This window comes from Euphorbia lathyris, chromosome 7 (assembly GCF_963576675.1).
Source record: "Euphorbia lathyris chromosome 7, ddEupLath1.1, whole genome shotgun sequence".
NCBI lineage: Eukaryota > Viridiplantae > Streptophyta > Magnoliopsida > Malpighiales > Euphorbiaceae > Euphorbia > Euphorbia lathyris.
In genome coordinates, this window is record NC_088916.1 from 45239674 (window position 1) to 45257449 (window position 17776).

The 17776-nt window shown below is 37.8% G+C and overlaps 1 protein-coding gene across 1 annotated transcript; it reads left to right on the forward strand.

Moving 5' to 3' along the window:
• The first annotated feature begins 6366 nt into the window (after positions 1-6366).
• On the forward strand, positions 6367-13130 carry LOC136235607 (cytochrome P450 81Q32-like). Its single transcript, XM_066025404.1, has 2 exons — positions 6367-7276; positions 12359-13130. The coding sequence occupies exons 1-2, from the start codon at positions 6401-6403 to the stop codon at positions 12977-12979; spliced, it is 1497 nt and encodes a 498-aa protein (XP_065881476.1). The 5' UTR covers positions 6367-6400; the 3' UTR covers positions 12980-13130.
• Positions 13131-17776: the final 4646 nt, after the last annotated feature.

The following is a 17776-nucleotide window of genomic DNA, read 5'->3' on the forward strand; positions in this document are numbered from 1 at the left end:
AATTTAAAATACAAACAAATCATGAGAAACTGCAAAAATTTAATTCTATAATGATTTAAATATATTAAAATTAAATAATTAAAAATGTTATATCACTTAATTTAATAGTTTATCTGTTGATTGATAATTTCAATTTTTCAATCACTTAAAATGTTTTGTTAAAAATCATTTATTCAACTAATATTTTTCCTATCTTTTCTTACCCCTTCTTTTGTTTATTCTCCTTCCTTTTTTCTTGTTCAAACACTCATTTTTTTTCTTTTATTTATATATTGCGGGTTTATCAGTTCTTGGGTCATGGGTGCTCATCCCGTTCAAGTTCTGTCTCGTCCCAATTTCTATATAAAAAAAAAAAACAATACTTGTTTTTTTTAGTATTTATCAAATACTGACATAATTTAATAATTTCAACACTTATAACATTCAATATTTAAAACTCAGTATCTATTTTTTTTAGCACTTAATTTCTAATTTTATCAAACAACACCTTATACTTAAAACGTCAAATTTGAGATCCATGTCAAATAAATTCATAATAAGAATAATAATAATTACTATTATTAATCATGTTGGAATGATAAAAAACATAAGGATTTAAATGGATTTAGACCGAAGCTAATGTTATTTTTTAATTCCAATTTAAGATTGTAAATGAGTCGAGCCACTCATAAACAGTTCGTTGTTCGGTTCATTAAAAATTCGACCATGTTCGGCTCGATTTATAAATGATCGAGCTTGAGCACAGTAGAACTCTATTCGAAAGCTTGCGACTGACCTCATTTATAGGTTTATGAACAATTTTGATTATATAGTTCATGAACAATTAAACAAGTTTGGATCGATTATTTTTTCTAATAATAATATTTCTGTAAAAAGTGAAATATAAAATTGCATAATTTTTGTGTGAAAGTTTAATTTTATAGTTTTAAAGATTACCTAAATGTGTGTTAAAAAAATCAAATTGATATAATTAATAAGCTATTGAGCAAATAAAATTCAAGAACAAAATCAACCACATGCTCCAAAACTGATATTTTGGTAAAAATCCCCTCTTTCTCATTCACATATTCACATATTTATACAAGTACAAAATCTTGTCCCATAAGGAAAAGGAAAAACCAAATTAGGAATTAACACTAATTAGGAATTAACACAAAAGGAAAACAATTCCTAATCTAATAATAAAAAGGAATTAACACTAATTAGGAATTAACACCAAATTAGGAATTAACACTAATTAGGAATTAACACCCCCCATCAAGTCGGAGCATGTAAGTCACAAATGCCCAACTTGCGCATTAAAAAATCAAACTGCGTTCGTCCTAAGGCTTTAGTAAAAATATCTGCTAATTGTACTTTTGTAGGCACATAGGACGGCGAAATAAGCCCGTCTTGAATTGCATCACGAACAAAATGATAATCAGCTTCAATATGTTTTGTTCGCTCATGAAAAACTGGATTTTTCGCAATGTAAATTGCAGATTGACTATCACAGAGTAAGCGCATACCCTTTGGATGATTAACCCCCAACTCCTTCAATAACTGCTTAAGCCATTTCAACTCACACGTAGTAGCAGCCATCGACCGATATTCGGCCTCCGCAGAAGAGCGAGAAACCGTGTGCTGTTTCTTAGTCTTCCAAGAAATCGGGGAATAACCCAACAATATCATCCAACCAGTCAAAGATCTCCGAGTAAGAGGACAACTAGCCCAATCAGAATCGCACCATCCAACTAAACTCAAATCACTAGTAGACCGAAGAAGAATACCTTGACCAGGACTTTTCTTCAAGTAGCGCACCACTCTCAGGGCCGCCTCCCAATGCTCTATACGAGGCTGTTGCATAAATTGCGCCAAAATATGCACAGCATAAGCCAAATCAGGACGAGTAACAGACAAATAAATGAGCCTCCCCACCAGCCGTCTATGCTTTGTCGCATCCTCTAGTAATGCCCCCGTCGCAAGAGCAAGTTTATGATTCTGCTCCATAGGACAGACAGCAGGTCTGCCGCCTAGAAGACCAGTCTCAGCAATAATCTCAAGTGCATACTTCCGTTGATTTATAAAGAAACCTTCAGAGTTACGAGCAACTTCTAAGCCAAGAAAATATTTCAAGGCTCCCAAATCCTTCATCTTAAAACAACGCCCTAAATATGCTTTAAAAGCATTCAAAGCAGCATCATTATTTCCAGCAATGATCATATCATCGACATAAATCAACACATTGATCTGAATACTCCCTTTTGTAAAGGTAAAAAGAGAATAATCAGAATAAGATTGTTTGAAACCAAATCTCTTCAAAGCTTCCATCAATTTCCCAAACCAACACCGTGGTGCTTGTCTCAATCCATACAGAGATTTGCGCAATCTGCATACCAAACCCTGCGAATCTGCACTGAACCCAGGTGGAAGCTTCATATATACCTCTTCTTCCAAATCACCATGCAAAAATGCATTATGAACATCCATCTGATGTACAGACCACTTTTTCACAGCTGCAATGGATAAGAAAGTTCGAATTGTTGTCATTTTGGCCACTGGAGCAAAAGTCTCATTGTAATCAATCCCTTCCACTTGATGATTGCCAAAGCAGACCAACCGCGCTTTATAACGCAGCAATTCACCCTTCTCATTTCGCTTTTCTGTATAAACCCAGGTGCTGCCTAGAGCTTTCTTCCCAGGCGGTAATTTCACAAGTTCCCAAGTATGTTGCTCCTCAAGAGCACTGATTTCCGCAGCCATTGCACCACGCCACCCTTCAGTTTTGACTGCTTCTTTGTAATTACGTGGGATTACTGCATTTGTAATTGCTGCAAGAAATCTACGATGTTTTGTAGAAAATTTATCACAATTAACATAATGAGTTAGAGAATATAGTGTACCTGAGAGAGATGATGAAATCGATGAAGCTTGGGGTGGACTATATTTCTTTACAGTGTGAGTCACAAAATCCCGGAGCTTAGATGAAGGAACTTTTGTTCGTTTGCCCCTTCCTAGCTCCTCTTCCTCATTCTGCCCAAATTGTTCTGTCTCATTCTGACCCGATTCTGCCAGTAAAGAAGAACCCAGATTTTCAATTGCCGGATTCGGTTCCTGCCTTGCTTCTGAAGAACCCGGAGATTCAGTCACCGGGTTTGGTTCAGCTTCGGTTTCTGAAGAACCTGGTACTGCAATCTCCGGGTTTGGTTCTGTCCTATTTTCTGACGCATGACTGTCCAGTTCTGAACTGTTCGTCTCTTCATCATTGATCCGTGTATCAGACAGTGCAGAAACAGGTTCATTGTCCATATTTGATGGTGATCCAAATGGGAAAATATGCTAATAAAATCTCACATCACGAGACACAAAAAACTCTTTTGTGTCTAAATCATACAATCTCCACCCCTTTTTCCCAAATGGATACCCAACAAAAACACATTTACGACTTCGCGTCTCAAATTTATCACCACGAGTGCGTTGATTGTGTGCATAACAAAGACAACCAAACACTTTCAACATCTCATAAGAAGGCAATTTATGAAATAAAACCTCATACGACGTCTTCCCTTTCAAAACAAAGGAGGGAGTGCGATTTATAAGATGACACGCCGCAAGTACACACTCACCCCAGAAATACTTTGGTAAATTACCTTCAAACCGTAAAGCTCTAGCCACATTAAGAATATGTCTATGCTTACGTTCAACCCGTCCATTCTGTTATGGAGTACCCACACAAGAAGTCTCAAACAATATGCCATGATCAGAAAAATATTTACCAAGACAATTAAATTCAGTTCCATTGTCACTTCGGACAGTCAGAATCTTTTTCTGAAATTGGCGATCAACCATAGCCACAAATCGCATAAAACATGCATACACTTCAATTTTACTAGTCAAAAGATAGACCCAGACCGCACGCGAGAAATCGTCCACAATAGTTAAAAAAGAAGTAGCACCACAAGACGAAACAGTCCGATAAGGACCCCATAAATCACAATGCACAAGTTGAAAAATATCATCCGCTTTATTTATACTAGTAGAAAAACTACTACGAGTTTGTTTAGAACTTAAACACACATCACAAGGTTCTTTATCATTAACTCTACTAGATACCATATTCGAGGGTAAAAATTGAGCAATCTCCTTCCCCGGATGCCCAAGACGCTTGTGCCATAATTCCAACGAATCTCTGCCCACAACTGCAACTGATTTGCTCTTCGGAACCCCACGAAAGAAATATAGTCCGTCGCACAATTCACCGATTCCAGTCACCTTCCTCGTCTTGCGGTCCTGGATAACACACAACTCATCAGTTAATTGAATGATAAATTTAGATTTTCCAAGCAACTGACTCACAGAAATTAAACTACAGTTTAATTTGGGAACAAATAAAACATTAGTCAGACTCAAGCCCTCGGGTAATGTCACATCTCCTTCATGAGTGGCCACGGAAATTTCTCCATTAGGCAAGCCAATTGGACATGTAGAAATTCTGCGGATGTTGGAAATCTGATCCTGATGACCAGTTACATGATGTGTAGCACCCGTATCAATTATCCAATTAAAATCTTCAGTCTTACCATGTAATTTTTCATTAGTTTTGACCTGCCCTAACAACTCAACAAGCTGGCTCCATTGTGCAGTCGTGATTCCTGCCAAACCAGCACCTTCAGCCTCCTCTGTGAAGAACCCGAAGGTTCCAGCGCCGGGTTTCGCTCCAGCTGCTTTGTTGGCGCGAACAGTGCCTCTGCCTGCACCTCTGCCACGCTGCCCAGCTCCACCGCCTCTGCCACGAGCGTTTCCAGCCCGTCTAGCCCCTTTTCCTCCTTTGGGTCGATCTCCCCACCACTCCGGAAACCCGATCAATTGAAAACAGCTTCCTTCATCATGACCCTCATGGTTGCAGTGATTGCAAAACTTCCCAGAATTATCAGTCTGCTTGCTTCGGGAATCGAACTGAACTTTGAACGCCATGGCTTGATCCCGTTCCACTATCGTATGTTCTTCTTTTATCAACCTCTCTTCTTGGATAACTCGAGCATAAGCTTTATCCATTCCAGGAAGAACATCCATAGACAACACATTGGACCGAACCGTCCCATACAGAGTAGAATCCAACCCAATAAGAAAGTGGTGTTGCATATCTTCTACTTGAATAGCCGCGACATGCGCTTTCATATCACATTTACAACCTTCACACTTACACTCAGGTAAAGTCACATAGGTCGTCAAGTCATCCCAGATCTTCGAAAAATGCCCAAAGTAGGGCGCTACATCTTCATTCTTTCCTTGGCGACAGTCACTAAGGGCGGTTTTTAATTGACATATCTTGGTGCCATTAACCACACAGAAACGGTTCTTCAGATAAGTCCACAAATCATGGACCTCTTCATAGTTAGGTAGTGTGGATCGAATTTTTAGGTCAATCGTATTCAAAATCCATACAACCAACATAGATTGAACAGCTCCCCAATCTTCTAATTTTTCTTCATCAGTTGGTTTTGTTACCTTCCCCTCAACAAAACCAAATTTACGTTTTGCTTTCAAGGCCATCCCAATAGCCCTTGCCCACTCATCATAATTATCTCCCTTCAATTGAATCGGAGTTATAAGATTACCTGGATTATCATTGGAACCCAAATAATAAATATCAACCTTCTTGTCACCTTCAGTCATCTCGAAAAGCGTACGTAGAGCAACTCTATCAAGAACGCCTTCGTTTTCTCCCTTGAAATCTGTAGCTTCGGCTGAGGAATTTTCTCTCAAAATTTCGGTCACACCCTATAAGTCGGCTAGGGTTTAAAAATTTCTCTCACGTGAATTTTCTCTCAAGGCTCTGATACCATGATATTTTGGTAAAAATCCCCTCTTTCTCATTCACATATTCACATATTTATACAAGTACAAAATCTTGTCCCACAAGGAAAAGGAAAACCCAAATTAGGAATTAACACTAATTAGGAATTAACACAAAAGGAAAACAATTCCTAATCTAATAATAAAAAAGAATTAACACTAATTAGGAATTAACACCAAATTAGGAATTAACACTAATTAGGAATTAATAAAACCAAAGGTCGTCAACAAATAAACGAGTAATTTAATAGCAGCATACGAGTAACTCATGAACAAAACATTAAACTTAAGCTTATCAATTTTGTAACAGATGGAAAACTCAGCTCGATTCAGTTAGAGACTGAAATGCAGATCAATACCAGCTAAGACTCAAATTGTGGAATCATTTCTGAATTTTCCTTTTAGAAACTGTGTGATTATGTATATATGAGGTCATGTCTTACGACAATGCTGTTAAGCTTTCACATTTTTTTCAAAGTATATAGTATACCATTTAATCAGACCCAACTCATCTTAACAAAATAACTTTTATCTTCTATCTCTGTCATACATATACAACGACAGTATGATCTATCATCTTCTTATCTTCTTAATCATATATCTAATCACCACACATTTCTTCAGCAAGATCAGAAATCTTCCACCGTCTCCCTTCCCGACTCTTCCAATCATAGGCCATCTCCACCTCCTCAACAAACCTCTCCACCGATCACTTTCCCTTCTATCCCAACGATATGGTCCTGTGCTCCTTTTACACTTCGGATTGCGCCGTGTTCTTGTCGTCTCTTCTCCATCCATCGTCGAAGAATGTTTCACCAAAAACGACATCGTTTTCACTAACCGTCCTCGTCTTCTCGCTGGTAAACACTTAGGCTATGACTACACTAGTCTTGCTTGGGTTCCCTACGGCGACCTATGGCGCAATCTCCGCAAATTATCGTCCCTCGAAATCTTATCCTCTCACCGTCTCCAATCACTCTCTACCATACGCACCTCCGAAGTTAAGTTACTCATCCGCCGGTTATACAGAAATAAAGAGGAGATTGTAGATCTGAAATCCGCCTTCTTCGAGCTGATGTTGAATATGATGATGAGGATGATTGCCGGAAAGAGGTATTACGGCGAGAATGTGGAGGAAGTGGAGGAGGCAGCGAGGTTTCAGGGGATCGTGAGGGAGACATTTCAGTTGGCTGGTGTAAATTTGGGGGATTTTGTTCCGTTGTTGGGGGTACTAAAAGGGGAAGAGAGGAGGTTTGTTGAGTTGCAGAAAAAGAGAGATGGATTCATACAAGATTTGATTGAGGAACATAGAAAACAAATGGCTATTAGATCTCAATCTCCATGTGAGGAGAGAAACAAGACGTTGATTGAGGTGTTGTTATCTCTACAAGAATCTGATTCCGAGTGGTTCACCGATCAAATTATCAAAAGTCTGATGCTAGTAAGATATCCATTGTTCCTTTTCTCTGTGCTTTTGTTGAGAATTAGTGATTCCAGGATACTATAATGAGGTGCCATGCACAGGAATAAATCAACAGAAGTTAGTTAGTTTGTTAAGAGCTATTAGCTGTCACATTCTCTGTGTATATAAGACAATTAACTAAGTGTAATTGGTAATTCATTCTGTTATAACCATTTTCGTTGAATATCAATACAATTCACTTTCTTCTTCTTCCATTTTTGTATTCTTCAATATACCTTGAGTTTGAACATGGTATCAGAGCTTGTACAAGCTCAAAATTCCTGGCGATTTCCGCAAAGTTAGCTCATGGTTAAGAAGGATAAGCGAAGACAGAATATCAATTCCTTTGCTGAATTGTTTGTTGACGAAAACGAGAGCGAAGAATTTCATTCTCAAGACAAAGAAAGGGTGAATACCATAAGCATTGAAAATCCAGAGGAGAATCTCAGAAGTGAAGGGAGCAGACAAGGAAACACTTCAGGAACGCGAAATTCAGAGAATCACGATCTCTCTTTCATGGATCTGCCTAGTTCAGATCATAATCATGGATTTTTCCTGGTAAGCTCTCCACTTACATCTACTAACTATCTTTCTTGGCTTCGCGCCATCAAGATTGGTTTATCAGCTAAAGATAAACTTGAATTTGTGTTAGAAGATGTTAAACCTTCCTCATTGGATGCTGAATTGTATAAGAAATGGAAGCGAACAGATAATGTAGTCCTTTCATGGATTTTAGGTTCACTTTCTAAAGATTTAGTAGATTCATTTCTACATTGTAAATCAGCTAGAGAATTATGGCTGGAACTGGAACAAAGGTTCGGTGAGAGTAATGGTCCACTGATATACCAGATCCAGAAAAATTTGAGTTCTCTAGTGCAGGGAAATCTTTCAGTCTGTGTGTATTACACTAAACTGAAGAAACATTGGGAAGATTTGGCAGAGTTAAGTCCAATTCCAATATGTGATTGTGGTAAAGCCACAAAGAAAATGCAAGATATGGTGGAAGCAACTAATCTTATGAAGTTTCTCATGGGGTTAAATGACACATATGACAGCATCAGAGATCAGATTCTTATGATGGAGTCTTTACCATCAGTAAACAAGGCTTATGCCATGATACAGAAGATGGAAAGGCAGAAGCAGAATGTTAGTATGTCTATATCAGCTGACAAAATTGAAGTTGCAAACATGGTGACAAATACCAAAAATGAAGATGCAAAGGGAAAAGAAGAAATGGTGTGTACTTTCTGCAAGAAGCCAGGGCACTTGAGAGAGAACTGCTTCAAAATCAAGGGTTATCCTGATTGGTTTAAGCCAAAGAAGAAGGGAGGTAGGAAGCAAGGCAATGCTCAAGCGCACATGGTCAGCAATTGCACAGCTGGGGAAGAAATAGAGGCAGAAGAAAACTCAGAGCAAACAGCTTTATTCTCACAAATGTTTCAGAAGGAATTCCAGAAGTTCATGAATACTCGAAAGCAGAATGATAATGCTGCAAACTTCTATTTTTCAGGCTTTGCAGGTAATGTTCATCTCACTGAACAAATGCCTGAGGAATCGGTTTGGATAATAGACTCTGGGGCTTCCTGCCACATGTGTTCTACCTTGAGTCATTTTGAGAACTACAGTCCTTTAAATCTTCCTAGGTCAGTTACTTTGCCTGATGGCAGTAGTAGAAAAGTATTGCACACAGGAGAAGTGAGATTTTCATCAAAACTCAAGATCTCCAATGTCCTGCACATACCTATTTTTCAATACAACTTATTGTCTGTAGGTCAATTACTACAGGAAACACACATAACAGTACTTTTCCATCCTGGTACATGTTTGTTGCAGGACCAGAGGACTAAAGAAATACTTGCAGTGGGGTTCTTGGAGAATGGGCTTTATTTGCTTACAAATAAATCGTTTGCTGCAGATGTTTTACAGCAGCTTTCTACCAATAACGAGTATGTAGCTAATTCTGTGTGTTGCAATACATCTAGTTCTTCTAGGCTACATGATACAATGTTATGGCATTATAGACTTGGTCATGTCTCATGGCAAAAATTGAAACATGTATCTTCAATAAATAGTAAAGCACCTTTGCAATCTTGTGATATTTGTCCTTTAGCAAAACAACATAGGCTTATTTTTCCTAGTAGTGATACAAGTTCTTATAAGATATTTGAGCTACTGCATATTGATCTTTAGGGTCCATACCACAAAGAATCAACTTCAGGAGCAAAATATATCTTAACTATTGTTGATGATTTTTCAAGAGCATTATGGACTATCCTTTTGCAGTCAAAAACTGAGGTCAGCTTAGCATTCCATAAGTTTTTATTGCTTGTTCACAACCAATTCAATTGCAAGGTGAAAGTCATTCGAAGTGACAATGGGACAGAATTTACAAGCAAGCAGGTTCAAGAAATTCTTTTTGGCCTTGGCATTTCTCACCAAAAGACTTGTCCCTACACTCCACAACAAAATGGAGTTGTAGAAAGGAAACACAGGCACCTTTTGGAGGTTGCCATGTCTCTTCTTTTTCAGTCTGGTTTCACTACTAGATTTTGGGGAGAAGCAGTTATGGCTGCCACTCACATTATCAACTTATTACCTGTTGAAAGTCTGAAATGGCTTACACCATTTGAAAAACTGCATGGTAAAGCTCCTCAGTATACCAACCTCAAGGTCTTTGGATGTCAATGTTATATCACTAATGTTCATCCACATAAGGATAAATTTTCTCCTAGAGCTCATAGGGGTATTTTTCTGGGCTATAAAGGAGGACAAAAGGGGTTTGTAGTCTATAACCTGGATTCAAATGATATTGAAGTTTCCAGAGATGTTCTATTTGAGGAGCATATCTTTCCTTGCAAACTAGATCCTCACTTGTTAGAGGATACTGACACTACTCTAGAAGGGAGCATTTTGCCTCAACAGTAAATGGATGATGTATTTTATACTAACCCTTCATTTCCTAGTTTTACAGATATTTCAGGCACAGATGCACCTTCAAGTCACCCTGTAGTTGTTGATCACACAAACTCAGACAACTCAGTTCCTACATCAACAGACACGGATGTTCAGTAAGTACATGGAGACACAAATAAACCTCAGAGACTCAGGAAGAAACCATCCTGGTTAAATGATTTTGTGGCAGTTGCAGTACATGACTCTCAAGGTTTGTGTCATCTACCAACATTCAACTTATCTCATACTGCTTTCCTAAGCAATTTAGCTGAAGAAACGGAACCAAAATCATACCAAGAGGCTGTGAAAGATCCTAGGTGGGTTTCTGCAATGCAACAGGAACTACAAGCATTGGAAGAAAACCACACTTGGATTCTGGTTACACTACCAGAAGGAAAGCGTGGCATTGCTTCAAAATGGGTCTTCCGGATCAAAAGGAAACCAGATGGGAAAATAGACAGGTTCAAGGCTCGATTGGTGGCAAAAGGATACAATCAGGTGTATGGTGTAGATTACAATGAATCATATTCACCAGTCGCTAAGGTTGTAATAGTCAAAACCTTCTTGTGCATAGCAGCAGCTAAAGGTTGGCCAGTCCATCAAATAGACATTAATAATGCCTATTTGCATGGATTTATTGAGGAAGAATTATATATGCTACCACCTGAAGGGTACACCAAGGCAAGGAATGGTCAAGTGTGCAAGCTTACCAAGTCTCTTTATGGCCTAAAACAGGCTGGAAGACAATGGAATAAAGAGATGACAGCCAAGCTTTTACAAATTGGTTTCTGCCGATCAAAACATGATTACTGCCTGTATACCAAAGAAGAAAATGGGGAATATACAGTCATTGTCCTATATGTTGATGATCTCCTTCTAACAGGAACATCAAAGGAACATATAATTAAGGTTAAGGCTTTTCTCCACAAAACCTTTACCATCAAGGACCTTGGTTATGTGAAGTACTTCTTGGGTATTGAAGTAGCAAGGTCACAAGCAGGAATGATAATTTCACAGGATAAATATGTGAAAGATCTCATACAAGATGCACACCTTGCTGAGGCAACCCCTGTTTCTTCTCCTTTGCCTACAGGTTATAAAGGCTTTGAAGTTAATCAGAAGATTGATTCACCGGACAGGTTCAGAAGACTGGTTGGAAGGTTACTATACTTGGGTTTCACTAGGCCTGACATCTGTTTCTCAACACAACAGCTGAGTCAATACATGTCAGAACCCCAAAACATCATATGGATGCAGCCATACATGTCTTGAGGTACTTGAAAGGCACTATGGGAAGGGGCATTTTCTATCCTCAACAAACATCTATGTTGCTCAAGGCATATTGTGATGCTGATTGGGCAGTTTGTAAAGACACAAGGAGATCAACAACTGGCTACTGCGTTTTTGTTGGTGCTTCAATGATTGCTTGGAAGAGTAAAAAGCAATCCATTGTCAGTACTTCTTCAGCAAAGGCTGAATATCGAAGTCTTGCAGTGACAGCCAGAGAAGTGAAGTGGATTTCTTTCTTAATAAAAGAGTTCAAAATTCCGGTTTCATTGCCTATATCAATTCACTGTGACAACACATCTGCTATAGCAATTGCAGCCAATCCAGTTGATCACGAGCGAACTAAGCATTTTGATATTGACATTCATTTTGTCAGAGATTATGTGGAGCAAGGTTTTATTGCTACACCACATGTTTCAACTCTCAATCAGCTAGCTGATCTTTTTACAAAGATAATGACTGGAGCACAACTGAACACTTTCTTATCCAAACTTGGTATTGTAAACTACAAACCAGTTTGAGGGGGGAATGTTGAGAATTAGTGATTCCAGGATACTATAATGAGGTGCCATGCACAGGAATAAATCAACAGAAGTTAGTTAGTTTGTTAAGAGCTATTAGCTGTCACATTCTCTGTGTATATAAGACAATTAACTAAGTGTAATTGGTAATTCATTCTGTTATAACCATTTTTGTTGAATATCAATACAATTCACTTTCTTCTTCTTCCATTTCTGTATTCTTCAATATACCTTGAGTTTGAACAGCTTTCTTGTAAATCACATACATATAATTTTAATTATAGGACTTGTGTCTGCACAGGCTCTGCTGGGAGCAGGTACAGATACTTCAGCGGCAACTATGGAATGGGCAATGTCACTACTAGTGAACAATCCTGAAATTCTGATAAAAGCACAGAACCAAATAGATAAACTCATTGGGCATGATCACCTAATGAGTGAATCTGATGCATCAAAACTTCCATATCTTCAGTGCATCATAAACGAAGTAATGAGAATGTATCCTGCAGGTCCGTTACTAGTTCCACACGAATCATCAAGAGAGTGTTATATAGGAGGCTATCGTATACCATCTGGAACCATGTTGCTAGTCAATTTGTGGAGCATACAGAATGATCCTAAAGTTTGGGATGAGCCCCAAAAATTCAAGCCAGAAAGGTTCGAGGGAGTGGAGGGGGGTAGAGATGGGTTCAGGTTGATGCCTTTTGGGTCAGGAAGGAGGAGCTGTCCTGGGGAAGGATTGGCCTTGCGCATGCTTGCTTTAGCCTTGGGATCACTACTCCAATGCTTTGAATGGGAAAGGGTGAGCCAAGAAATGGTGGATATGACTGCGGGTTTTGGGCTCACTATGCCCAAGGCTCAGGCCTTACTTGTTAAATGTAAACCACGCCCATCTATGTTGGAAGTCCTCTCTCAACTATGAGTCTATGACATAATCGATGTAAAATGCAGTCTAGTCAGTTATGTTTATTACTGTCTAAAATTGATTCAGTAAGTTTAAACCCTAATAAAATAGCATTCTTTAAATTGTAGATTTTAATTCAGTTTATAAGGCTAATGAGTTTTGCTATTGATTTTTGTTCTACTTGAGTTCTTTAAACGACAGTGTAAGACCATCCCTATCTCCAAAGACACTTTTAAAAATAGAGTGATTTTAGAAAATTTGAACACTCTACAAATAAAGTACTCTTGTGGCAAAGATGTCTTCTTTGCCCCAAGATAATATTTTATTTTTATTTAAATATATAGTTTTTGTGTTTTTCTAAAGATATATTATTTGTGTGTTATTTGATTTTTTAATTGCAGTGTTATTTAAAATTGTGTATATTTTTAATATTTGGATAAAATTTAATTTTATTTGATTCTTTTATTTGTTATTAAAATTTACAATAATACTTATATTATTATTGTTATTATGTGTTGTGCATTTAAATATTAAATTGCAATTATGAAAATTTTGTATCTAGTCATAATTGCATATAATAAATAAGGACAAACTCTAAACATTAATAAAAGAAACATCACACGAATTAAAAAAAAACATAACACGAAGTAAAAACACATTACAAGAATTAGAAAAATGGACACCAATTAGAAAAAAATGAAAACAAACTAGAAAAACAACAAAACGTGAAATAATATAGGTAAAATACTACTCAATAAGGTGTTAAATCATTTCCACTTGCATCAAGATTGTTGAAAAACTCGGAAATGATATCAATGTATTAGGTTGATCTTATTTTTTTTCTAATCTGTCTAAAGGTATAGCTCATCCTAGTAATGATGTTATTGAAAGCAAAGAATATAATATAAGTTATTATTTGGCTGATGGAATATATCTAAAATGAGTCGCACTTGTTCAAACAATTCGTGAGCCTCAAGATTAAAAGAAAATGTATTTTGCTATGAAGCATAAAACCTGTAGAAAAGATGTTTAGCATGCATTTGGAGTGTTACAAAGTCGATTTGCATTGTTGCATGGCCGGTACGCAACTGCCGTAAACAAGCCCTCCAATGATATTATGAAAACATATATTATTCTGCATAATATGATTATTGAAGATGAACGTGATTTGAATGCACCAATCATGGATTCAGCTATTGCTCCAACACCAACAGTTGAAAATGTTCATGATGAAGGGACATATTTTCGTAACTTTCTTCAATGTGATAAGAAAATGAAGGACAAAACTAGACATTTTGAACTTCAAAATACTTTAGGAGCATTTGTGGAAGTTTGGTGGCAATTCGATATAATTATTCGTTAATGTTGTAATGTTTTGGATTTTTTAATGTAATTTTTTATTTGTGTTTTTGAAATATTTTAGTTTTTTTAATATACTTTCTCTTTAGTGTTATTTAAATGTTTTAGTTTTTTTTAATGTACTTCTTTGTTTGTGTTATTGTAATGTGTTTAGTTTTAATTGTATAAGTTTGATTGCTTATTAAAAATGATTTTCCTTATTATAAATAAGGGTTAATACATATATTTGCCTCTTTATTTTCGTGGAAAAACAGATTTGTCCTTAAATCAAATAAACCAACAAAACTATCCCTGAATTTTCCATAAACCTGCAATTATACCCTAATCTAACAGAGTTGCTAAACGACGATGACCTCAAACCTTCTTGTCTCCAAAAAAATTGGATGACGACAATAAAAATTCATTTGATTTCTTATTATTTTCTATTGCTATTGCTTTTGGATTAATTAGGAGGTTTAGACGCCGTTTTATTAGATTGATTGAGCTTTTATGAAAATGAATTTTGACCAATCTGTTCTTCTAACTTGCTTTTAATCGAAATTGAATGTGCATATTTTTTTCTATTTGTGATTGGTTGTTCTTTTCTGAAGTTTTTCTGGAGACAAGCAGGTTTGATGTGAACGCTGTTTAACAGTCTGTTAGATTATGGTATAATTGTAGGTTTGTGAAAAATTCAGGGATAATTTTATGGGTTTATTTGATTTAAGGGCGAATATGTTTTTCCGAGAAAACACATGGGCAAATATGTGTATTAACCCTATAAATAATAATGGATGTGTTGTTTTGTATAAAAAAATGAAACAAATATTGTATACTTAAATATTTTTTATTCTAACTCTTACAAAATTATATTTCAAATCAATAATAATAATAATTAATTGAATTATCAATTATTGATTTTAATAATGATCATTTAATTATTTAATTTTAAATAAAAATATTAAGTTATAAAATATGATAAAATTAACATAGACAATAATGAAGTTAGAGTAGATAAAATAGAGTACATGGCTCGAAATGGCCTAAGAGAAGTTTAGTGGTTAAAAGCACAGGGAATAAGCAAAATTTTCAGCCAAACACTTAGTGAATTGTAAGTTTTGTTTGATTAATTATTCTTGTTCTTTATGCTATGTCTAGTATTATGTGTTATAGTGATGAGGGCATCCCTCTTTTAGCTGTGGACCCGGGGCCAAAAAGACGAGACCTGTAGAGAGCCAACCGAGGAAGACGAGGGCAACGGCAACCAGTAGAGCACGTGGAGCGCATCTAGTAGGACGCAGAGCATGAAGAGTCCAAATTCCGAAGGACAGTCTAGAAGGTCATGGACGCGGGGCGTGCCTTCCGATGCGCGGAGCGTGGATCCAGCGTCCGATGAGAGTTCTATCTAGGAGGTCAAGTACACGGGGCGTACTTCCGGGGACGCCGCGCGTGAGAATCCCTAGTGAGAACCACCAAGTCTAGGAGCACAACCACGCAGGGCGTGCTGAGGGTTATGCGGAGCATGCCAAGCTGGAGAATACTTCTTCAGCAAGTTCTTCCTGCCATGACCATGAAGGACCACTTATCAAATTACTATTTAATCCTTCCTTTTGTTTGTTGAATTACCTTTATCACTTTTTATTCCTATTTTATCCTTAGAGGTTTAAGTATGCTTGTAACCCTAATGTGGGCTTTTAGACATTTCATTTTAGATTTGATGGAGTATATAAGCTCCTCATTTTGTAATGTTTCCTAACTTTTGATGAATTAAGAACATATAGCCTCCATTGGAGCCAAGGTTTCTTCCTTGTTGGGTCTATTCAATCGTTAAGTTTAGCTTGAGAAGTTAGTAATCTTTGTGAGTTTACGATTAAAACTCTCAGTCGACTTCAATGTACATCAGTTGGTATCAGAGCCGAGTCATTTTCCTTATCGGAGACTTCTTCTCGGAGATGGTTCAACCACGTATCACCACCGAAGCCATGGGAATCAATGAGCAAAGGTTTGAAGCAATAGAAGCAAATATGAAGGCAATGAGTGACAAAATGATAGAGCTTGGGGAGAAGCAAGAAGCAGGTAGAAGAGAAATGCACCTTGCCATGGAGAAACTTGCTCTTGAGTTTCGGAATGCCCACACTCAACCCGCCGGAGACCCTCACAGAAAAAATGAAGATACAATCCGACCTCCACCGGATAGACACCCAACGCCACCTCCTTTGAAAAACCAAGCACCACAATGAGCGGACCCTCGGGTTCATGAGGTAAGGCATCCTAACACCATTGTTATTAGAAATGCCGATAGTGATAGTGACGACGATCTATTTGATGATTTCGAATTGAATAGGATTGCTAGAAACATGGGTATTAGGCATGATGTCGGTATTGGGGATGTTAGGCATGTAAATGATATGAATATGAATGATGTTGTTGGTCCTACATATGTGCGTGCCGGGAATTTGGATATTTTGAATGTCGATGATGTAGGTGGTCACGGAAGGGGAAATTATGGGATGAATGATCCATATGGGGGTCATAACATTGGTAGGGGCGGATATAGGGACGGAATGAATGGGAGAGTTGGGTATGGAGGACACTATAAGAGGGACTATGCATTTAAGTTGAAATTTGATCTACCTTCATTTGGAGGGGAACTCGACATTGAGAGGTTCCTTGATTGGTTGCTTGAGGTGGAGAGGTCATTCGACTACACGGGCATACCGGAAGATAGGAGAGTTCGGTTAGTGGCCTATAGATTGAAAGGGGGAGCCTCGGTATGGTGGGATAATGTGAAAGAAGAGAGAAGAAGGGGAAGAATGGAGCCGATTAGGTCTTCGCGGAGGATGATATCAATGATGAGGGAACGGTTTTTACCACTCGACTACGAATAGTATATCTGTAGCTCCTACCGAAATTGCTCACAAGGGCCTAGGAGCGTGCACAAGTACACTTCAGAGTTCTTGAGGCTTTCGGCAAAGGGCTAACTTATCGGAAATCGAAAGCCAAAAGACTTTAAAGGTATCTTGAGGGGCTAAGGTATAACATTCAAGACATAATTGGGACATAAATGGTAATTCAAGTTCAAGACACAAGGAATCTAGCTTTGAAGGCTGAGTCTCAATTAAGTGTTAGAGCACGTGATGGATACCGGAGGTCGAGTATTGAGGGAGCATGTGGGGAGGGAGAAGAGTCCAAAGAGGCTGACAAGGACAAAGGTGGTGCTAGCTCAAGTGTCACCAAAGCTTTGAATGGGGGAAAATCACCTAGCGGAGACGTGAGACCCTTTAGGGCAGCAACATCTTCTAAGGGCAACAACCCGTACACCAAACCAGCCCCGTTCAAGTGCTTTCGATGCAACGAACTGGGCCACCGCTCGAACGAATGCCCTAAAAGGAGGAGTGCTAATGTGGTTGAGAGGTACGATGATAATGATTATGGAGGAAACGATAGGGGTGTATTATGAGCCCGTTGATAGTAGAT

Excerpts from the sequence above, each read along its gene's own strand:
- LOC136235607 (XM_066025404.1), top strand. The coding sequence starts at position 6,401 with ATGATCTATCATCTTCTTATCTTCTTAATCATATATCTAATCACCACA. Across the intron at positions 7,277-12,358 it reads TTATCAAAAGTCTGATGCTA|GCTCTGCTGGGAGCAGGTAC; the intron begins GTAAGATATCCA and ends GTGTCTGCACAG.